Raw genomic sequence first — 23,908 nt, 5'->3', positions numbered from 1 at the left:
CAAGCCTATGCCCTGTCCTGGTTACCCCCAGCCTGGGGTGTGCCCTCTGGTCATTGCAAGTTATCACCACTTAGGATTCTTTCTACTAACCCCTTGGCCTCAGGGCCACCCCTCACCCCTGCCTCTTGTGGGGTTTTCCTCATGGTCTTAGCACCTCAGAGAATGTTGCTGGGAACTGGGGCGGGGCCTATGGCTTGATCCCAGGTGTCTATGGAATCCAGGATGGGGGGTGGGGGGCAGTACTGGACCGTGTCAGGAGCAGCACAGGCAGACTCTCACTCCACGTGCTTGCTGCAGCCCACTTGCCATATTCTTCTCTTTCCTCAGAAACCCAAGGACTTTGACTTTGCCCAGCAGAAGTTAACCGACAAGAACCTGGGGTTCCAGATGCTGCAGAAGATGGGCTGGAAGGAGGGCCATGGCCTAGGCTCCTGTGGGAAGGGCATCAGGGAACCCGTCAGCGTGTACGCAGCAGGCGCTGGGGCCCGGGGTGGGAATGGGCAGTGTGCTTGGGATAAGAAGCTTTCTTTGGGATTCTGGTCCTAAGTCCTTTGATCTGCAGCCTGATTTCTTGTCTCCCCTCATGTTAAACATGGCTTAAAGCTGGCAGGTTTGTTTTCCTAACAAAGGGAGTCTTCAGATGAGATGAGAAGCAGATCGTTTACATATGCAGGTGTTCCTACAGGCCCCTTGCTGCACTTGCACAGACTATTTAAATGACTCCTTGGCCCCCGGCATTTCAGCCATATTCATTATTGTCATAAAAGCTGAGTGGTAATTCTAGGCAGTAACAATAAAAACCACTTTCCCTTTGCCTGGAACCCTTAAGCAGGCTAGCCAGGGAAAACGTGGCCCAGAGTTTGTTAGGCCCCATTAACATCCAGCAGGCATTTCATTTAAAACTGAGCTTGTCACCTGCGGGGGGAGGCTTTCTGCTATAATCGGGGGCTTCTGAGCTCGTTCCTCAGAAGGTCCACACACCTGCCCAGGTGAGTACCCCTTGTTCTGCGCTGTGAATCGTGTCTTCGCTTTCCCTTTCCTTTGCTGTCACTGTTGTGTGTCCCACATGCTTCCATCCCACTCTGACCGCTCGTGCCGTTTCCAGTTTCCTGGTGGCCAGGCTTTGTGCTCAGGTGTGGCTAACTCTCCGTTTTGCTCCTAGGGGAACTGCCTCGGAAGGGGAGGGGTTAGGTGCCGACGGGCAGGAGCGCAAGGAAGACACATTTGACGTGTTCCGTCAGAGGATGATGCAGATGTACAGACACAAACGGGCCAACAAATAGGTATGTGTGTGAGCTAGTGCGTGGGGCTTTCTGCCTAAGTTGACATTCTGGTACGTAGAGACGATTTCTCCAGAAAAGTCAGAGATCCCCGTTCCCAAAACCAAACGTCAAACCACACACATACACAAAAAAAATCAAAAAGTTCTATGAGGGTAACCAGGAGCGTTTAGACATGGATGTGTCCCGCCTCTCACCTTCCAGGTTTGGTTGAAGGAGCGAGCCCCACGCTCACCAAGCATGGCCGCACAGCTATGTGCAGCTCAACAGCGGGCCTTGGTGCAGGGCTCCCAGGCTCAACTGCACGCGGCCATCCCGGGGAAATAGGCCACCGCGGAAATGGCCTTGCGTCCTGCACATGTAAGGGCGATCTGGAAGCCGTCACTGCAGAGGGCAGTGGCTTTGCCACATCCCTTTCTGAGCATCTTCAAATCCTTTCGTTCTCAAGGGCCTTGGGCCCATATAAATACCCCGTTCTTTCTGCTCTCTTTTTAGCTGCCTTCCCCACCCGTAATTTCCAACTCAGTTTTGAACAAAATCGTTCTCTCCCTGAATAGATGAAACCATTGGTGAGAAAGATCAGGCTTGAAGGAGCACTTACTCTTAGAGCGCCACCTCTGCCCTGGATCTGCCCTGGAGCCAGTGCCCAAGTAGGTTTGGTGTGTCCACGAGAAACAGAACGTCTCTGCAGGTCCTGTACGGAGGTTCCGCTGGCTTTTCTTCTTCTTCTTCTTAAAGGATAAAAGAGTGCATCATTCGCCATCTGCTTTTGCTTTCCCCCCTTCTTCTAAATGCTTGTGGCAGCCAGTCCCCTGCAGGTCTTTACTGGTCCCCCCTCAGAAGGGGTACTGCCCTTGGATAGTGCTCAAGAGCCAGCTCCTGTCGGGTTTCCCGTCCCAGGGAACTCTCTCTAGAAGTGCTCTGTTAGCAAACCTGATGCCAAACTAATGACAGATTGTGTCTTTGTGTGGCTTGCAGACTGTAGACGGGGGACAGAATTCAGTATTAGCCAAGTCCATGCTGGTAGTGCGGCCTGCCGGTCGGAGCATCGGAGCTCTTTGAACAAGTGGAGATACTTGATTCGATGAACGTGTTATTTATGGAGTCTCAGCTCTTAAGTGCATCCCAAGAGACTTAATGGAAGTTTAGCAACCGTATAATAGAGCCGTATTCAGTGGGGAGTAATCATTACATTGGTGAAACTTCCCCCAAATTCACCTGGCTCCTTAGAATCCACCAACTACAGTGTGCTTCGTTTTAAAACCACATATGGAGTCTCTCCTCCAAGGGGCTGGGAGTGTAAACTCTTCAAGACGCTTCATTTTTGGCATGTGCAGTAGGGTAAAGAATTGTTTTCTCGGAGCCTTTGTACGGAACAGAAAGCATCCTCTTGGGGCGGGCTCCGCAGCTGTTTGCTGTTTCCGGGCGCGTGATTGCCTCCCTTCCATCTTGTCCCGGCGCTCCGCTCCTCGCAGCTACGTGCGAAGTTCTCAGGCTGTGGGAATCTCAGCCCTTCCTCATAAAGCCGGAGTGTTGAAGTTTTAAATACGTGCTAAAACCTGGGAAACTTGGGATCCTGCTGACACGACAAGCTTGGGGGACACAGCAGCGAGTTACCGTGTTGGCCAGTCTTCACTTTTTTAAAGCCACAGGCCCCAGCTGTGGTCCCGGCTTGCTCCAGCTCTGTCTTGTCGGGCCCACACCCACCGCCACAGGCCTGTGCCGTATCTCTTCCAGGCTCTGCTTGCTTCTGGTTGCTTCTGTTGCATGGGCAACAGGCAGATCTTTATGGCCAGGGAGATGCTGGAAATGCCTCCGCAGAGTTGAAGCAGCCTGCACAGGTGGTGTGGTTTGGGGGAACCGCAGCCGTAGGGGTTCATCTCTTTTCTTTCCTAATCCTTCCGGGAGCCTTCCTTGTTGGCTGTGGGTTGGGCACATGGATGGAACTCTGAGAACAGGGCCTCTGTCCTCTCGCCTTTCACAGAGTGCCCATCGGCCCTGAGCGAGGCATGTACTCCCCAAATAGGTTCTAGCTCTTTCTCTCCAGCGTAGATAGCTCTGACCGTCATATTCACTTTGTGCCAGTATATTCGTTCTTGGATTTCTCCGCTTTTGTTTGTGAGTAAAATGCTTTAGGAATTACCAGGGTGTAAGCTCTGTCCCCGCAGCCTCCTGCCACCCTTTCTCCTGGGGATATCCCGCTTCGAGCTGACCCCGTGAGCCTTTAGCACACGTCAAAGAGAACACCTCCTTCTTGATCCTGGAAAGTCCTCTGAGCACTCAGGCGATGCTTTTCCTGTGGGTGTGATATCATAGGAGCCGGGGCGGAGCCTGGTGGCGAGTCCTTGTGCCAGCTGTCGGCCAGGGACCAGCCCAGGGACCGGCACTGGCCCTCCGAGCTCGCCCTTGCTCCCTCTGGCGAAGTCTGCTCACGGGGAGCGTGCGTGCGAGTGTGGTGTGTGGTTGCATAGCCTTGTCAAAGTCACAGTGTCTTTTCTGTCATTCTAGTTCCAGGGTCTCTTCCGTGAGGACGACAGGCATCCGGAAAGTACTAACTCACCACTTTGGGTGCTTACTGTCTCTGGCTTGTTTCCATCACTGGAAATCATATAGAGAATTTTAGCGTTTTGGTCCTTGGTAAAACCTAGAAGACATTTGTGATGTTACAAAATGGAAGTTTTGGGTTTTTTCTTTTTTTTCTTTTTTCTTTCCTTTTTTTAAATCTAAGAAGTTGTGAATGTTGTTAATCATTTAGCAGTTGCAATAAATGTAGAGGAAACCCAATTTTCCATGGTCTCTGTTGTGTTTTTAAAACTTGGCTGGGCGGGGAACACATGAGAGATGTTGTAACACCTACATTGGACAGAGTGTCGGAGATACATGCCCTGCTGCCGATGACTCTCCTGTCCCCTCAGGCTTTACCCGCTCCCACGGTCGGGGTTCCAGCTGTCAGACCAGGGCCCACCCAGGCTTTCCCTGACTGAGGACGGCCTGTGTGCTGTCTGCAAAGCTCCCTGCTATTCCCGTGTGCTGCCCAGCCTGCGTCCGATTCTTCCACCGACAGCGCCTGGCCCTTGGGGGAAGGGGTGAAGGCAAAGGCTACGGCAGGCACGTACCAGACCCGCAGGGGCTTCCACGTGACAGCAGAGTAATGGGGAGAAGCCAGGCTGCTGTTGTGCCCAGCGCAGGGGGTTGCCCAGGAAGGGTTTGGGGTGTCTGTCGGCCGCTTAGGGGCAGGTGAAACCGGCCCCCTAGGAGCTGGTGTGGGGACCTAAGCCTCCCTTCTCCTTGTGGTGTCCTGGAGGACACACGGGAGTGGCAGGGGTCCATTTGACCGTGATGGGAGCTGTTGCCAGTCAAGAATGTCCCTCCGTTCATCTTCACAAGAGCCCACCCACGAGGGCAGTGTCTGACTGTGGGCTTTAGCGGCCTCCCTGAGAAAGCCCCCCAGAACCCCACAGCCACCCCACCTCATCTCCCACCCCCTCTCGGGAGACTGGAGGTAGGGGGTGAGCAGAACTCTCCAGCAGATGCCCCTAACTGGCCGACAGCTCCTCTTCTCACCTCCGGGGCTACTGAAGATTCCTTAGATGAGGACACCTGGAGTGCGGGTCTCCAGCCTGGGACACCCGTCTAGGCTTTGACCTCAGGCTTGTTTCGCCTCTGCGATCTGGAAAGGATTTCTTCCAGTTTGGAAGGTGAAATTTCCTCTGCTCTCTTGTTAATTTAGAGCTAAATGGGACCTTTAATATGTCATTCTCGGCCTCTAGGGCCCCACCTCGCTCATTCTCTCCAGCGTCCCCTCCTGGAAGCCTTCTGGATGCCCTAGGGCCCCGACAAAAGCAGAAGGTGCTGCTGGACACAGGGGCACCTGGGTGGCTCAGTCCGTTGAGCGTCCGAGTTCGGCTCAGGTCATGATCTTGCAATCTGTGAGTTCGAGCCCCATGTCAGGCTCTGTGCTGACAGCTTGGAGCCTGGAACCTGCTTCGGATTCTGTGTCTCCCTCTCTCTCTGCCGCTCCCCCGCTCATGCTCTGTCTCTGTCTCTCTCTGTCTGTCTCTCTCTCTCTCTGTCAAAAATAAACATTAGAAAAAAATTAAAAAATAAGACAGCATACTTGCTGCCTGGAGACACGTGTCCTCATGCGACCGGAGGTCTCCAGTCTTCTCACGGGAGTAGAAACTTCTAGTACTGTTTGTGAATAAGTAACACCTGGCCAAAATCACAAGGTACAGAAGTGTGTTCTATGGAAAAATGTCTCCCCGACCCCCCAGCACCCAGGTCTCGGGTCCCTTACATGTAGACGACTGTGTACACAGGCATATTTTAGGTAGAACCTTTCTCAAAGGGACTGCCATTTATTTAAGTGCCCCACCCAGAGGCATTTGAATCGTTCCCAAGCCTTGGCTCCCGTATCCCAGAACATTCTCTTTGTGGCTAAAGCCCTAGAAATCGCATTTCTGGGACCAAGGGGGTGCTCCCCGGCATCTCCCCACCTCACTGCCTCCACAGCATTCCCATGCCATGTGGTTTTTGAGGTGACCCTGTCGGCACTTTGGTTTTCCCCAGCTGTGCCTGCCTCTCCAAGATACGGGGGGCTGTGGTCCCCGCAAGAGGCGGGCTCTGCCCTCCAGGTGGACTGAACCATAAAGCACGGGCCCTGACGCCTCCAGACCCTGTCCCCATTGCCCTGCTCCCTTTGGAGACCCAGCTCTGCACCCCTCTCTGCTTCCTCCAGGTTCCCCTACTCTGAGCCCATCACTCCCGCCACAACAGCCGCCCCCCCCCCCCAACTTCAACCTTCCCAGAGCCGGTGCCCACCTAGCTGCCGGTGACCTTGTCTGGCCTGGGCAGAGGCCTGATGCCCACCCACGGCGAGGGGGATCTTGAAGGCCGCAGATGCGCCAGCAGGGAGGAGGCCACAGCCAACCCTCCCCACGGGCGGTGAGCGGCGGGACTTTTCGAGCCTTGGTTTCTTTCCAGTGAGATGGGGCCTTGGACTCGCAGAGTTAAAAGCAGTAATCTAGGAACGCTCATCGAGAGAAGTGTTTAGAGGGGCTGGTCTCGTTTCTGAGCTTGTTTCCCCTGTGAGGCAGACCTTACGCGTGAGGATCCCCAAGCCTAGTCATGGTGCACCCAGCCCCTGCCCCCCTGCCGGCCGGAGGGCTCAAGGTCACACCTCCAAACTAACCACCTTTGGCAGAGGCGGGGTCGAGGCCCAGGGTCAGCCAGAGAGGGGTAAACTGCGGAACTCCCATGTGTTTGGGGGATCGGGGGTGTGTCGGTTGCCCGGAGGAGGGAGGGTGACAGTGCTGCAGCTGGAGTCAAATTCTCGCCCCGCTACTACTCTGCCCACCGTCCCCGCATTGTACACACGGGGAAACTGCGGTCCAGAAAGAGGAAGAGCCTGACCCCAGGCTGCACTGGTTCCTTTAAAGCCTTTGCGCCCTGTTTCCCCGTCTGGGGGCGGGGGGGGGGGGGGGGGGCAGCCCTGTGTTGCAACAGGCAGCAGCCTTTCCAGCCAGTGGTGGGGACTTAGAATTTAGCCCCAGGGTCAGGTATCTGTTCCTACTCATAAATGTCAAGTATTGAGGAGGCTCCTAAGACACCCAGCTGGCCATCAGTGGAGGTAGGTGACTCTTCACCATGCCCCCAGACCCTGCTACGTCTGTGGGACCTCCATTCAACCTCCAGGGCCCGCCTCCCACGTCCCCTCCAGGCAGCCCACCCTGCTCTCTCCAGACCAAGACCTGGCTGCCCCTCTGGCTTCCGCAGGCCTGTCCCTGACCGCCCTGAGCTGAGGTTGCCCGGCTCTGTGTCACCCAGGCTGGGGCCTCCTGCACAGGGGACTGCATCTCATCTTTAAACCCTCAGCATTAGGGGCACCTGGGTGGCTCAGTCGGTTGAGCGTCCGACTTCGGCTCAGGTCGTGATCTCACGGCTCATGGGTTCGAGCCCCGTGTCGGGCTCTGTGCTGAGAGCTCAGAGCCTGAAGCCTGCTTCACGTTCTGTGTCTCCCTCTCTCTGTCCCTCCCCCACTCATGCTGTCTCTCTCTGTGTCTCCAAAATAAATAAACATTAAAAAAAATGTTTTTTAAATAATAAACCCTCAGCATTAAGTGAATGTTTAATGAAAGGACAATGAGCAAGGGAACTTTGTCTAAAGTTCCCTCCTACAGATGGGACCCGCCTTGGGATGGACAGGTGGACTCTAGTCGAGTCTCAGCTTAGGGGGTGTAACAACAGGTGACCTTGAGCAAGCTCTATGCACTCTGGGGCCCCCATTTCCTTCATCCATAACACTGGATAATGAAGCATGAGCTAGGAGAGTCAAGAATGCCCTATTGATTGAAAAGCCACTTTTCTATGGTATTTACATCACTGTATTAATATATTATATTGGACTACTTAGAAATATAAATACAAACTCTTTCTCTAATTTTTTAATGTTCGTTTATTCTTGAGAGAGTGTGTGAGCAGGGGAGGGGCAGAGAGGGAGGGAGGGAGAGAGAATCCCAAGCAGGCTCTACACTGTCAGCACAGAGCCCGCCGCGGGGCTCAAACTCATGAGGGGTGAGATCATGACCTGAGCTGAAATCAAGTGTCAAACACTTAACCGACTGAGCCACTCAAACACCCCCAAACTCAAATATATAAATGCAAGGTCACTAATTCTGAAAAAACCCGCACCCACCTATTAACAGAACTTCCTTCGCAAAGCAGGCTGGGTCGTGGATGAAATCTGCACTATTTACCACATACATTTCTGTGTGGCTTGAAGTCTTTGCTTGTTATGGTTTTTGAATGACAAAAAATTAAGTGTCGATGAAAATGTGGATGATAAACTCAGCCTTGGATTTGTTTTGAGAATCAAAGGAGATCACAAGCGTCAACTTCAGAGCCCATAGCACAGACTGTTTACTGTGACCAATCTTCTGATAGTTACTGGCCCCCCTGGACTCTAATTCTCACATCCAGCAGAAGCTGGTCCATTTCTCAGTGGAGAAACTGAGGCCCCGGACGATCTGACTCCAGACCCACACTCAATGCCAGGATTTCCACCTGATCTAATCTGGTTTTGAAGCTCCCCATACACACACACGTGTGCTCACGTGCGCAGCCACAAAGATATGCACGCATGCACGCACATACACAGAGATACACGTGTGCGCGTGCAGGCTCAAAGACACGCGCAGACACGCACACACATGCACACGCAAACACGCCGTTTCTATTTCCCACCAAGCCCACGCTCACGGCCCTGGGAACTTGGACGTTTCCAGGAATTGCAACTCCCCTATGCGTCCGGCACCAGCCACTTCCTTCAGACCCCAGGAGGGGGCCTCACGAGCTGAGCTTTGCTCTGCTCCAGTTTTCTCCAGAGATTTCTCAGGTCGGCCTTGTGGGAGTGCCGCCCTCAGTTCCTGGAGTTTCCTGGTCCAGGGGGGAGCGGCGAGGTTTCCGCTTAGAGATTTCAACATCCACGTCTAAATGACTGGCTCTTCTGCCTGGAGGCAGCTCAAAGCAAAGGGGAACTTGAGGTCTGGAACACCCTGTCTTAACGTGTCCTCACTGTGCTGTGTGACCTGCGGCCCGGTGATGCGCCTCTCTGAGCCGCAGTTTCCTCATTGATAACAGGGGAAGTAGTGTCTCCTACCAGGGCTCTGAGAATCAAAGGCAGGACACTGCGAAGCTCACAGACGTCAGCTGCACAGGATGACCGTCCTGAGTCACTGCGGACTTGTCACTTTCCCATCCGCTTGCTCTTCCTGCTACGGATAACGGTCCCCAGTCCTTACCTAACCCCTGTGATGTGGTACAAGGGTCACAGTGGGGGACCTTGGGAAATTCACTTCACCCCTTGGTGCCTCAGTTTCCTCATTTGTGTAACAAGGATATTCCTCCCGCCCTCCCTCTCTGTCATCTGATGGCTATAGCGGAAGGGTCAGGATTGTATTCACCGAGAAGAGTTTCTGTGTAAGGGATTCGGAGGACGGCAATGCAGGCAGCCAGTAAATGACCGAGAAGAAGCGCCCTCCCTCTGACCATAAGCCTGGCTCAATCTTAGAATCGCGGGGTGCCCTGGTGGCTCAGTCAGTGAGGCGTCTGACTTCAGCTCAGATCATGATCTCACCGTTCGTGGGTTCGAGCCCTGCATCAGGCTCTGTGCTGACAGCTCAGAGGCTGGATCCTGCTTTGGATTCTGTGTCTCCCTCTCTCTCTGACCCTCCCCTGCTCATGCTCTATCTCTCTCTGTCTCAAAAATAAATAAAAACATCAAAAAAAATTAAAAAAAAAAGAATTGCCAACACCAAATACTTGCCTGTGTTGGCGAGGGAGGGCAACATCCCCTCCCTGCTGGGATCACCCAACCTTTTGGTTTCTAACTGGTGTAAACATCACATGAAATTAACCATTTGATTGTGAACAATTCAGTGGTGGGTAGTACATTCACCATGTCGTGCGACCAGCAGATCTGTCCGGTTCCAGAACATTCCCGTCACCCCAAAAGGAGACCCTGGGCCCATTAGCAGTCACTCCCTATTTCTCCTAACCTCTCCAGCCCCTGGCGACCACTAATCTCCTTCCTAAGTCTGTGGCTTTGCCTGTTCTGGACTTTCCACGTAGATAGAATCATACACTATGTGGGTTTTTTGTGTGTCTGGTGTCTTTCGCTGAGCGCAATGTTTCCAAGCTTCCTCCGCGTTGTAGCGCGTGTCAGGGCTTCATTCCTTTCTCGGGCTGAATAATATTCCACTGCAGGGATGGACCGCATTTTGTTTATCCATTCATCCGTTGATGGACATTTGGGCACTTTCTACCTTTTGGCAATTGCGAACAGGGCTGCTGAGAACGGGGCGTACGAGGATTTGTGTGGACGCCTGTTCTCACTTCTTCTGGGTCTATCCCCAGGAATGGGATTGCCAGATAATGAGGTAACTCTACATTTAGCCTTTCGAGGAAGTGCCGAGCCATTTTCCACAGGGGGTTGGACCCTACATCGGACTTGCTGCCAACCCATCCGAGCCGATGTCTTTAAGAGCCTTGTTCCTCGCAGGGGCACCTGGGTGGCTCACTCGGTCAAGTGTCCGACTTCGGCTCAGGTCATGATCTCATGGTTGGTGAGTTCGAGCCCAGCATCGGGCTCATTGGGCTCTGTGCTGACAGTTCAGAGCCTGGAGCCTGCTTCAGATTTTGTGTCTCCCTCTCTGCCCCTTTCCTGCTTGCACTGTGTGGGTCTCTCTCTCTCTCTCCAAAATAAACATTAAAAAAAAATTTTTTTTTAAGCCCGTTTCTGTCCCTCGCAAGGGCAAACCCACTGAGGTCAACCCAGGGCGGGAGGCCTATCCACAGGGCTTCCAGGAGCCTTGCTGGTGCTGGCAGAATCCTGGGGACAAAGCAAATAGAGGGAAGGAAGGGAAAAATTAAGGGAACTTCGGATATGAAATGTGATGCAGCTTTGAACAAAGCAGTTACACCCTGGGAGAGAAAATCCGGTCGCAGAGGGTGGTGTGATTTTTCCAAAACTTGTGTAAAATGTGGACAGGATCCCCCATATGGGAGGATACCCAGCTGTGTTTGAGCACGGAGAGGCCGAGAAGACAGAGCTTCTAACCTGGGAAAGTGGGCGGGGGCAGGGGGGAGGGGTGTTTCCTACCCCGCCCCCCCCCGCCCCCCGCCCTGTCGCGTGCACATGCACGTCTGCGCGGTTTGAAAAAAAATCCATTGAAGAATATTCAAAGGAAGTGAAAATGACGAAGCCCATGCTGGCAGCAATTGTGGGTCTTTGTTTTGGAGACAGCTGTGCTTTTCGGAGGAAAAAAAGCGCCAGATTTGCATGGAGACGGCCTCTTTCCATATCGACCTGGATATAAAGCTTCCTTTCAGGAACTCTGTCTACGTGCAAGTCTCTCCAGCTTCTCCCTGGCAGAGTCTCTCGGTTGCCTTCCTCCATCTATCTGTTGATTCACTCACTCACTCATTCATTCCTTTGCCACACGCCTAACTGGTGGAACTTTCTATCTAGCATCTAAAACCCCACGATGAAACTACGAGCTGCGTAGTCAGCGATTTGCAGGGAACATCCAAGGTACAAAGAAAGGGAAGGAGTGGCGCCCGGTCTGGGAGGTTACGTGTCATGAGAATGAATAAGAGCATGCCAGGCAGAGGGGATGGCACGTGCCAAGGCTCTGGGGTACAAATGAGCCTGGCTGTGGGAGGGAGGGGCGGAGGGAGTCAAGGTTGAGGGGTTTTGGTGGGGGTGAGAGACAAATATCTATTATGTTTGGAGGCAATGGGGAGCCATGGGAGGCTTCAGAGCACAGCAGGGGAATAGCCCCATTTATACTTTTTAAATCATAAAACCCACAATAAAATTCACAATTTCAAAGTGAACAATTCCATGGCATTTAGCACATCCACGACATCGTACAGTCATCATGCTCGAACATTTGTATCACCCCCAAAGGGAACCCTGTGCCCATGACTCATCACTCCCCATTCCCCCACCCCCAGCCCCTGGCAACCACTCTGCCTTCTGTCTCTATGGATTTGCCAGTTCTGGACATTTCCTATCAATGGGATCACACGCCGCGTGACCTTTTGTGTCTGGCTTCTTCAATTTATACTTGTAAAAGAGTGATCTGGAAGGGCAGGAGTGGAAGCAGGCCCCCATTTAACCGCAGCCAAAGGAACCCTGCTGGAGGCACCCCCTTTCGTGTTCACCCCTCCCTCCCCCCCCACCGCCCAGACTCCCCGCCCTTGTCTGCCCCGGAGCTTTCTTTAAAAATCACTCACCCGCAAATCCTCTCCCAGGCTCTGCTCCAGGGGCAGGCCACAGGTGCTAGAGGCCAGGGGGGAGGGTGTCATGTCCTCCAGTCCCCTGTACATGCCTCTCCTGCCCCGAAGTGGGCCAAGAGAAACAGAGCCGCGGCCCCTGTGTGCTGGATGGGCAGCTGTTTGGCAAAATGATCCGATACAGTTACCAGGAAGGATTTTCCAAGCAGTTCCATCGGTGCAGTGATGCCTCCGCTGCATGAAGCTCTGTCGGAGCAGCCTCGACCTCAGGCCATTGTGTGACCCTTCCCCCCGGAGCCCGGACCTGAGCTGTCCACTCACTCCATCTTCTGGTCGTCAGCATTCTTGGTGGATTATTGCAGTGGGCGGGGATGGCTGGGCTCAGCTGTGTCCCTCAGAAAACTTTCCAGTGTCTGAGTAAGCAGGAGCCTAGGTGAGCTGGGAGTGTCCTGGATGACATCAGATGTTTTAGGACATCAGGCACAGCACAGGGCACTCGCCACACAGGCTCCCTTCATCTTTCATCGTCCTTTCATCACAACCTGTTTTACAGATGAGGAAACTGAGGCCCGGAGAGGTGGTTTAACAATCTTTATCACACCACTAATAAAGGCTGTATCCATGAGAATTTCTAGCTGCATAAAGCCAAAAGGGAACTAACTGGCTAATGGAATAGACAATGACAGCTTCAGGCTCGGCTGGATCAAGGGACTTAACCAACCTCGCAGGGTGGCATCTTTCTCCATCTCTTGGCTCTGCTGTCCTTGTGTCAGCTTCATTGCCGGACCAGATGGCAGCCAGAAACTCTGAACTGACCCTTATCCACTTAAGCAACGTTTAAAAAGCTCTGTTGGGGGCGCCTGGGTGGCTCAGTCGGTTAAGCAGCCGACTTCAGCTCAGGTCATGATCTCGCGGTCCGTGAGTTCGAGCCCCGCGTCAGGCTCTGTGCTGACAGCTCAGAGCCTGGAGCCTGTTTCAGATTCTGTGTCTCCCTCTCTCTGCCCCTCCCCTGTTCATGCTCTGTCTCTCTCTGTCTCAAAAATAAAGGTTAAAAAAATAATAATTAAAAAATAAATAAATAAAATAAAAAGCTCTGTTGTCTGATGGCTATGATGGAAGTACCAGGATTGCATCTCACTTACTCAGCCTGGAGCACATGACTGTCTCTGAACCAATCATAGTGACCAAAGGGCCACTCTAGACTGATGGGCAGTGCCTGGGTGACCTCGCTGAGCAGGGAGAAGCCTGTACATACTAAGATGTTGATCCCAGGAGAAACGGAAACATACCCAGCAAGGGGGTAGAGCCAGGATCCAAACCCAGAACCTCACCCTTGAGATGTTGTCATCTCAGCCCCTTTTGTCCCGGTACATTCACCCTTTCAGACGCCTCCAGCTTCAAAATTGCCATCATCAGGTCTGGGGAGGACCCCTGGAGTCCCCCCCGCCGTTGAATCCCAATACCCACCCTCCCCACCCCATCCCACCCCCGTCTCAGTTTCTTCATCTGTAAAATGGGTCATAGGGAGGAGGCAGCTTGCGCTCGGTGAATGGTCAAAGGTCACCCTGGGATTACGAAAAACAAGATCCACAGTGAGAGTGCGAGGAAAGGACTTCTTTGAGCGACGATGGGGTCCACGTGGGAAGAGGTGTCCCATCCAGGGGTCAGGACTCAGCAGGGAAGGTACAGTGGGTGCCAGGCGCTTGGGAGCAGCTGGGGGCACAGCAGAGGCGGAGCATGTGGCCACCAGCCCAGCACTGGGAGGCCAGCCTCTGAAGGCTGCATTCATCTTCCTAGGAAAGGCACAATTCTCTCTTTCCCCTCAGCCCCTCCCCGGCCCCCTCCTCCGCCCTAGTTTCTTGTTTACCCATTCAGGGCTACGATTTATTTTCGGACCAGAACGTCCGTCCTCCTCACTCTCCATGGCCACCTGCCAGAGCCATGCACTGGCCACACCAGGAGAAAGGAGGCCAGAAAGAATCTAGCCTAGCTGAGAGGAGGCAGCGTCTTGGGGAAGGTTCTAGGTCAGGCCTGGTCTTTGACCTTCCGTTTATCCTCCTAGACAACCACGAGGGGTGTGGGTGGCCCCAAATTTCCGATTTCTCCACACTCCTAATGAAGGGAGAGATTGAAATGCTGTTTGCAGCACTGTCTTTGCTGCGGACGTGAACAACATCACCCTGGCTTGGGTGAGCCAGGCGTGGTCCAGGGTGAGTGGCGAGGTGTTTAAACATAAAGACTCCTTCAGTTCGTGTCGACAAAAGACGATGCACCCATTTTCATTTTCATTTTTAAAACTATATTATTTTATTCTGTTTATTAGATTTGATACAGTTCGGGGCGCCTGGGTGGCGCAGTCGGTTGGGCGTCCGACTTCAGCCAGGTCATGATCTCGCAGTCCGTGAGTTCGAGCCCCGCGTCAGGCTCTGGGCTGATGGCTCAGAGCCTGGAGCCTGTTTCCGATTCTGTGTCTCCCTCTCTCTCTGCCCCTCCCCCGTTCATGCTCTGTCTCTCTCTGTCCCAAAAATAAATAAATGTTGATACAGTTGAGTTCACGATCAGCCCCCCACCTTCAACTTGGCAAACTCCTATTCATTCTTCAAAACCCAATGCACACACGCCCTCGCCCATCCTTCACACGTCCACACAAATGCTACGTCTTTCCCCTCTCTGTGCTGTAAGGGAGGAAATCCCGCGGCACTGTGGTCATCTGTCTATGACCCTCCCCTTCTGAGCCCTATTCTAGCACCCAATTCAGTGCCTGGTATACAGCAGACACTCCGTAAATGTAGAGATTTGGGGGAACATTTTTAGACACAGCTTCACTGAGATGTAATTCACATACCATTCGATTCATCCATTAAAGTATACAGCTCAATGGTTTTTAGGCTATTCACAGACATCATCAACCATCACCACAAGTTTAGAAAACTAAATTGTCCCCCAAATAAACCCTGTCCCCATTAGCGGTCACTCCCCACCCACCCCTCCTGGGCAATCACTAATTTATTTTCTGTCTCCGTGGATCTGCCTGTTCTGGACATTTCAGATGAATAGGATCCTACAACGTGTGGCCTCCTGTGTCTAGTTTCTTTCACCCACTGCGATGTTTTCAGGGTTCATCCATGTTGTAGCGTGTGTCAACCTTGTGTTCCTTTTACAGCTGAGTGATATTCCGCTGTCAGTAGTCACCTGAATTGGGTAGATGAGAGATCCAACCCTGCAGGCTTAGAAATCAGGAATGTGGGCTGGAATCGGCCCCCACTGACTCACCTGTGAAGGGGACCACACAGGTCCTGGATTCCTCCGATCGCCTTGGAGAGACCTGAGGACCCCATGACTGGAAAGCGTTCTTTCGCTGTCAGCTGCTGTAATCACTTCCTCTGGCCTGGATCTCTCCAGAATGAACTTTTTGTTCTTTGAGGTCAGTTGGTCTACGTCTCAGGCCTTTTGGGGCCACGGATGGCCCTTTCCGCGGGGCCCACAGTGACCGGATCTGCAACCCGGATCAGGCCATGGGGTTTGGGGAGTGGCTGATCTAAGCACCTTGCCCTGGGTTTATTTTGGTCGAGGGGGGCAGTCTGGGTCAGCACCTTGGGGGCGGCCTCTGCCCAGGACTGTGAAACCCGAGGCCTCCAATGCGTGTCCTTGGCCCGCAGGTGTCTTGGGTAGCATCTGAGGCTGAGAGCCTGGTCTGCGTCCAGCCGGGAAAGGCCAAGGTAAGTGGCTGAGGTCTGCTTCTGGGCGCTCTCACTTTGTCAAGAGAATCCTGTCTCTGAACAGCAAGCCCTACCTTTCCCCAGTGTCAGGCATCTGGGTGTCTGCATCAGCCAGGGCTCTCCAGAGAAATGGAGTCAACACAATGTATGTTTATTATATACACGAAGAGATTCGTTTTAAGGAATTGGCTCATGTGATGGTGGGAGGTAAGAAATCTGAAATCTATTTCCAACAGGCTGGAAACTCAGGAAGGATTTCTATGTTGCAGTCTTAAACACAATGCCTTTTTCCCTAGGAAATCTCGGCTTTTGCTCTTAAGTCCTTCAACTGATTGGACAAGGCCCACCCAGGAGTGCCAAGGATAACTTCCTTTCCTTAAGGTCAACCCATCAGATATGTTAATCACACCTAGAAAATGTTTTCCCAGGAACACCTAGACGAGTGTTTGACCAAACAACTTGGCTCTATTGTCTGAACAAGTTGATGCATAATTTTAACCATCAGTGTGGCCCCCTATCCCCCACCCCTATAAACCACTCTTAGAATGCCATCTCCACGATGAAGCCTTCCATGTTGTGCCCCATCACAAAGGAGAGAACACAGAATTCTGTGACTGGCTGCATCTGGGCAGAGGGAGCCAGAAGGAGACTGAGCAGGGCGGGCATGAGGGGTACCTGTGGGAGGGCAGTGGATATTTCACCGGGGACAGCCAAGGAGCTCAGGCAATGGGGAGCCATAGTAGGCATTGGAGCAAGGCAGGGGTATAGTTAGGGACACTAACTATTGCAAGACTTGTCCCTGGCTATTATGGGTCCGTTAACACCCTGAGGTGAGGGAGGGCAACAGGGGTCAGGGCCCCAGTCCACGCAGGAAATGGCAAGGCCTGTGCCAAGGGCTGTGGGCATAGAGACAGGGCAGATTCAAGAGATCCTGGGAGTGGATGGAGTCAGCCTGGGATGTACGAACGGGAGTTGCTAAACCATCATTCTGAGCTCAGTGCCAGAAATACCCCTCAGGCTGTATAAGGTCCTTGACTTGACCCTGAACGTCTGCGGCAGATGCCCCTTGGCCCCTACCCTGTAGTATAGCTTCATTTTCCATAAGGCCTTCTTACGTTTCTACTTGGACTGGAGCGTACAAATCTTTCACCTGCTGCCGCCAAGCACGTCCTTGCCTTTTGCCGCGGGGACTAGATTCAAGGTGTTTCCAGATTCTTTTAGCTGTTGCGGTTCTTCTAGGAGTTGTGATCCTTCTCCAGTGTTCTGCGATTTGTCAACTCTCCCCTAAGGAACGTGCAAAAGCTCAAAAGCCCCACGCGGGTGAAGGAGACTCATCCAGATGCGTCTTAGAGAATTCAGTCCCTCTCTGGAATGCTGTCTTTTTGACATTCAGTTGCTCTGTATGACTGACAAGAATTGGAAAACCACAGCTTCTTGCAAGAGGTTGTACTGATTTTTTTTTTTATTTTGAGAGAGAGAGAGAGAGAGGAGAGAGAGCACAGTCAGGGGAGGGGCAGAGACAGAGGGAGAGAGAGAATCCCAAGCACACTGAGCACCACCTGCCCAGAGCCCGATGTGGGGCTCAAACTCACGAACTGTGAGATCCTGACCTGAGCGGAAGTCGACACTTAACCGCCTGAGCCACCCAAGGCGCCCGAGGTTGTACTAATTTAATGGAAGGATCCTGCCTAAGGCGCTGTGCTCCTGAGCCTCAAGCAGACTCGTTGGGCACTCATCTTACAGATGAGAAGCTGGAGACTCTGGGAGACCAGGGGACAGCACGGCCACCTTACAGCGCCCCCGTGGGAGGTGTCCCGGCCTTGACTGCTCTGACCCATCATAGGACACAGGACATCACCAAGTCTCGCGTTTGTCGCCTGAGTAAAGGGGACCGTGCTCCAACTCGGTGAGGAGGGGCCCTGGGGGTCCGCACGAGGCAAGGTCATTATTATTATTATTACTTTTCAAGTTTTCAATTAAAATTTTCAATTTTCTTTATTACAATGATTTTTTGTTCGTCTGGTGGTGAAATACACATATGACATAAACTTCACCATCTTAGGGGCGCCTGGGTGGCTCAGTCGGTTAAGCGCCCGACTTCAGCTCAGGTCATGATCTCACGGTCCGTGGGTTCGAGCCCCGCGTCGGGCTCTGTGCTGACAGCTCCGAGCCTGGGGCCTGCTTCGGATTCTGTGTCTCCCTCTCTCTCTCTGACCCTCCCCTGCTCATGCTCTGTCTCTCTCTCTGTGTCTCTCTCTCTGTGTGTCTCTCTCTCTCCGAAGTCGGACGCTTAACCGACTGAGCCACCCAGGTGCTCCGTGAATTAAAACTTCTATTCATCCATAAATGGACACATGGGGTGCCTTCATGTTTTGTCTGTTGTAAATAATTCTGCCATAAACCCAGTGTACAAGTATCTCTTAAAATCCCTGTTGTCAGTTCTTCTGGGGATACACCCAGGAGTGAGGTTGCTAGATCACGTGGTGATTCTGTGCTTAATGTTTCCAGCAACCACCAGACCCCTTCATCATGGTACATTTCACATTCCCACCAGCAGGACGCAAGGGCTCCAATTCCTCCACAATGTCACCGACACTTGTTACTTTCCCTTCGGTTTTATTTTAACCACCCTAGTGGTTGGTATCATGCTGTGGCTTTGATTTGCATTTCCCTGATAACTAATGACGTTGAGCATCTTTTCATGTGCTTATTGGCCATGTGTGTATCTTCTTTGAGAAAAATGTCTATTCAAATTCTTTGCCCGTGTAAAAATTGGGCTGTTTGTCTTTTTCTTGTTGAGTTGTAAGAGTTCTTATATTTTCTGGATATTAATCCCTTATCAGATCTATAATTTGCAAATATTGTCTCTCATTCTGTGGGTTGCCTTTTTACTCGTGATTGTTTCCTTTGATGCAAAACAGTTCTTAGTTTTGATAAATTCTTTGGATTTGATGAACTCCAATATGTGTGTGTGTGTGTGTGTGTGTGTGTGTGTGTGTGTGTGTGCATACATACATACATATGTCATATCCAATGAACCATTGCCAAATCCAAAGTTGTGAGGCTTTTGCTGTATGTTTTCTTATTTTTACTCTTATGTTCAAGTCTCTGACCCATTTTGAGTTCATTTTTTTTTCATTGTGCATTAATTTTTGAACACAGCATACAGTAAAGGTTCAACTTCATTTTTTTTTTTTTTTTTGCATGTGGAGACCCAGTTTCCCCAAGGCCATTTGTTGAAAAGACTCTCCTTTCCTAAACTTGAATGGTTTTGGCATCTCTATCAAAAATCATTTGAGCGTATATTTGAGGGTTTATTTCTGGGCTCTCTATTCTATCCTACTGGTCTACATGTTTGTTCTTACGTTGGTACCATACTGTTTTGATGACTATAGCTTTGTAGTGAGTTTTGAAATCAAGAAATTTGAGTCCTCCAACTTTTTCTTCTTTTCAAGAGTGTTTTGGGTATGCAGGGCTGCATATGCGTTTGATTGATTGATTGATGGATTGATTTGAGAGCAGGGGGGCACAAGTGAGCAAGGGGCAGAGAGAGAGAGAGAGAGAGAGAGAGAGAAGTGGGGCTCACCCAAAGCAGGGCTTGTGTTTTACCCAAAATGGGGCTCATGATCACCCCAATCAGGGCTCGAGTTTACCCGATGTGGGATTCGAACTCATGAACCATGAGATCATGACCTGAGCTGAAATCAGATGCTTAACTACTGAGCCACCCAGGTGCCCTCCCCCCCATATGAGTTTTAGAATGGGTTTTTCTATTTCTGAAAAAAAAAATGTCATTGTGATTTTGATAGGGTGGCATTGAATCTGTAGATCCCTTTGGATAATATCATCATCTTAACAATTCCCAACCTATGAACTTGGGAGGTCTTTCCATCTATTTATGTCTTTTTAAATGTCTTTCAGCAATATTTTGTGGTTTTCGTTGTATAGTCTTTCCCCTCCTTGGTTAAGTTCATTCCTGAGCATTTGATTCTTTTGAGGCCATTCTAAACAGAATTAATTTCCTTTCCGGATTATCACTGTTAGTGTGTAGAAATGCAACTGATTGTTACGTGTTGATTTTGTATCCTGCCACCTTGCTGAATGCTCTCCCAGGTTTTTTCGTGGTGAAATCTTGGGGAGTTTCTATATTAAGAGCATGCCATCTGTGAACAGAGATAATTTTCCTTCTTCTTTTCCAAGCTGGATGCATTTTCTTTCTTTTTCTTGCCTACTTGCTCTGGAGAGGACTTCCAGAACTAAGTTGCATAGAATCATAGAAAGTGGGCAGTCTTCCGTATTGAATGTGCCCCCTCAAAATTCATACGTTGAAATCCTAACCCACCATGGGATGGTATGAGAAATTGAGGACTTTGGGGAGTGATGAGATCATGAGGGTGGTTCCCTCATGAGTGGGATCGGTGTCCTTATGAAAGAGCCCCCATAGAACCCTCTTGCCCTCTTCCTGCTGTGTGACGATGGCCGTCTGCAGCCCAGAAGAGGGTGGTCACCAGAACCTGGCCCTGCTGCTACCCTGATCCCAGAATTCCAGCCTCCAGAACCGTGAGAAATAAATCTCTGTTTTTTTACAAGCCACCTAGTCTATGGTACTTTGTGACAGCAGCCTGAATGGATTAAGACACTTGTCTCGTTCCTGATCTTAGAGGAAAAGCTTTCCATCTTTCACCACTGACTATGATGTTAGCCGTGAGCTTTTCTTTATGGCTTCACCCTCTCTTACTTGTTGAATATTTTTTCCCACGAATGGGTGTTGGATTTTGTCAAATGCTTTTTTCCGCATCGGTTGTGATGGATCATGTGATGTTTCTTCTTCATTCGGCTAAGGCGGTGTATCACTGATTTTTGCATTATGGATTAGTTTGGCCTGGGGTAGAATCACACAGAGGTGGAAACAGTTCTCCGGCGTAATGACCCTGAGGTCCTTGCACGTGGCTGCGGGCTGGCAGAGGACTCTTTTTCATGGCCGTATAGCATTCCCCAGAATGCCTCAAGCACAGTATCTCCACCCTCCCGTGCAGGTGCATTTTGGGGGGATTCTGGTCCGGGTGACCAGGCACATTTGTGTCCTGTTTCCAAGGAGTTGCTGGTGTGGGCCTGATCTCCCTTGTGTGAGGACTGTTCTGATTCCCGCTCTCCTCCTTGGGTCTGGGCCCTGCTCCCCGTTTCCCTCAGTACTAGAAATCTCATCGAGCTGTGCATTGCTGAGCCAAATGTCAGCTGCCTCTCACAGCATGGCAGCTTCAGGAGTATTTGCCTCCACGGGCGTCTGGCCTCCCCTGGGGGCAGTCCCCAAGAGCCAGTCCCGCAGGGGGTCTGCAGGCTGATTTCCCTTCAAATCTTCCCCTTGGCTACAAAATTAGGGGTCACCAGCGCTCCACACTGAGCCTGGAAACAAACGAATGCTTTGCAGTTTTCCCGAAAAAGAACGTAGTTCCAGGATCTGGCGCCACTCCGCTTACGTTCGCCTCGTTTGTTTCCAGATATTATGGATGCCTCTGCTCTGTGCACGGCCACGGGGCCCAGTGGTTCCGGACCCATGTAAGGCCTCCGTCCTGAAGACACCCCACCCTAGCTGAAGTGCAGAGTCAAACCCAGACATTCCCAGCCCCGCAGGGCCAGGGCTAGGCTGAAGGGAGGAATCTGGGGGACCCCAGAGTAGGGGGCTGGGCCCCGCCTGGGGGGGTTAGAGAAGGCTTCCTAGGAAAACGGCACTGGGTTTCAAAGGATGAATAGGAGTTCGGCAGGCGGCAAGGTAATGGGGGCGGCGCAAGAACATGGAGCACACATGGGAAAGCGTGTGCAGGTGGGCACACAGAGGCCGGGGGCGGGGCTCAGGTTGCAGAAAAACCTCGGGGAAGCGGTTCCCACAGAAACAGCGGACAGCTCTTCCTCTCTGCCTCCTCTGCTCCCTCCCGAGACCAGCTTCCTCTTCAATGTCCTACAAGAGAGATATTTTCTCTTACCAGGATCCTCACACTGCCATGGTAAGTGGGCATCCTCTCTATGCCTCTCGCGAGCAATAATATGACGCCCACTGCATGCTGGCTGCGTGGCAGTCTCTCACTGTCAGAGGCAGAAACAGCAGCTCAGGGAGCTTCTTGGCTTTGGACTGGAACCCTGGGCTGCAGGGAGGGGCAACTCTGACCTGCTGCCTGGGCCAGGAGGAACCATGCCTCTTCCGCATCACTTTACGTCATCGTCACCCCAACACAGGGAGGGGGTGGTGACAGAGTCTGACCTCCATTTACGGAGGCTCCAAGAGAGCATTCCTGCTCAAAGATCCACGGTGCTGGGGCCTCCAAGAGATGCAGAGCCCGCGACCCCCACCTGCACCCATCGGTCCCCAGGAGCTCAAACCGGGCCCCGGGGGCTGAGACCCCACGCTCGAGACCAGTCCCGGCGAGAGAGTGCACCCAGGGTAGCTGCCCCGCCCCCAGGGTTTTACAGGATCATTTCCCCCCAATTATGAAAATGTTGGGCAATTTCCTGATGGAGAATCGAAGAAGCAGAAAAGAAAACAAACGGAAAAAGTCACAACCTCTCCCCTAATCGCTCAGCACAGAGATAATCTCTGTTGGTATTTTCAGGCCCTGCCTTCCAGCACTTGAAAAATGGGCTTATTATTTTCGTTGTTGTTGTTATCCAAGTAATGTGATTCCACTGGAGAAAAAGCAACCGACGAGATAAGCAGAGAGAAAAAATAAACAGAAATTACCTACCACGTCCCCAACGAGAACTGTTAATATTTGAATTTCTTTTTCTTAGTATGCAACACTTCACATCTACTGCAGACGATTTAGAAAATGCAGAATAGCCCAAAGCAGAGAAATTGGTTTCCTGTTCCTCCACCTGGAGAGAAGCTCTGCTAAACTCCAGTTTTATGGTTTTTCAGACTGCGAACGCTCATGAGAGGAAAGATAGCAGCAAGTAGTTATGAGCAAAGACTCTGGACCCGGACAGCTCAGGTTCAAATCCCAGCTCCTCCCACTGGCTGTGTGACTTTGGACAGGTAGCTTCCTCTCTCTGAGCCTCAGTTTCCTTGTCTGTACAACAGGAAGGATAATAATCATGCTGACTTCCTCCAAAGCCACAGGGGAGATTGAGATAATGTAGTCCCTGTGCCTAAGACATTTTATCTTTTTTTTTTTTAATGTTTTATTTATTTCTGAGACAGAGAGAGACAGAGCATGAGCAGGGGAGGGGCAGAGACAGAGGGAGACACAGAATCCGAAGCGGGCTCCAGGCTCTGAGCTGTCAGCCCAGAGCCCGATACGGGGCTCGAACCCACAAACTGCGAGATCATGACCCGAGCCGAGGTCGGTCACCTAACCAACTGAGCCACCCAGACACCCCGAAAAAAGAATGTGTGTAAGGATGTGTGGTCGTGGAAATTAACTAGACTTGCTATGGTGATCGTTTTGTAATATACACAAATATTAAATCTGTGTACATCTGAAGCTAATATAATGTCACCCTTCAATTATATCTCAACAAAAATTAACATATGCTCAGTGTGAAAAATTCAAATTTACAGAGTTCTGTGGAAGAAAGAGAGAACCCCCACTATGCCCTTTGGAGAACAGTTTGACATGCTTCCTGCCAGGAATAAACACACAGATGCAGAAGTGTGTGTGTGTGTGTGTGTGTGTGTGTGTGTGTATACTTTATTTTACTAAAATGTGATTCTGCTTTACTTATTATTTGCAAATTGTTTTGTCTACCAACGCTGCGTTGTGAATGCATGTGCACCCCTTTCCTCATAGATCTACCTCATTTTTCCCCTTAAATGGACTGCCTTACCCCCATTCACATTTTTTGTAATATATATTTTTAATTTTTAATTTTTGAGAGTGGGGGAGGGGCAGAGGGATTCTTAAGCAGGCTGCACGCCCAGTGTGGACCCCGACGCGGGACTCGATCTTACGCCCCTGGGATCATGACCTGAGCCGAAATCAAGAGTCAGACGCGTAACCGATGGAGCCACCCAGGCACCCCGGTAATATTTTTTCAAATTTGTGATGAAATGTAAATTTACATTTTTCATTTTTCTCTATTATTTCAGTATGGCATACACCCAAGAACATGCATGAAGTG

General features: G+C 51.3%; 1 protein-coding gene and 1 long non-coding RNA gene across 11 annotated transcripts in view; one reads left to right on the top strand and one right to left on the bottom strand.

Annotated features, from left to right (window-relative positions):
• Window positions 1-4,064, top strand: part of SUGP2 (SURP and G-patch domain containing 2) — a 32,292-nt gene extending 28,228 nt beyond the window's left edge. For 8 of the 10 annotated variants that reach the window (XM_019416427.2, XM_053898592.1, XM_019416422.2 and 5 more), the window contains 3 exons: window positions 328-464; window positions 1,163-1,283; window positions 3,789-4,064. In XM_019416427.2, the coding sequence (XP_019271972.2) occupies window positions 328-464; window positions 1,163-1,283 (258 nt within the window). In that variant the 3' untranslated portion in view covers window positions 3,789-4,064. Of the gene's footprint in view, window positions 1-327; window positions 465-1,162; window positions 1,284-1,837 lie in introns of all 10 variants that reach the window. The other 2 variants (XR_002071811.2, XM_019416423.2) reach the window with 2 other exon arrangements.
• A 5,821-nt stretch (window positions 4,065-9,885) lies between these two features.
• On the bottom strand, window positions 9,886-15,585 carry LOC109247992 (uncharacterized). The gene is made up of 3 exons (XR_002071897.2): window positions 15,351-15,585; window positions 12,078-12,619; window positions 9,886-10,668 (listed from the first exon to the last, which is right to left on the bottom strand). It is a non-coding gene; the product is annotated as an uncharacterized LOC109247992 (long non-coding RNA).
• Between the last annotated feature and the right edge of the window lie 8,323 nt (window positions 15,586-23,908).

Source organism: Panthera pardus, unplaced genomic scaffold (assembly GCF_024362965.1).
Source record: "Panthera pardus isolate Hobbes unplaced genomic scaffold, ASM2436296v1 HiC_scaffold_8, whole genome shotgun sequence".
NCBI lineage: Eukaryota > Metazoa > Chordata > Mammalia > Carnivora > Felidae > Panthera > Panthera pardus.
The sequence above is the reverse complement of the archived record's forward strand: the minus strand, read 5'-3'. Positions and strand labels throughout refer to the sequence as shown.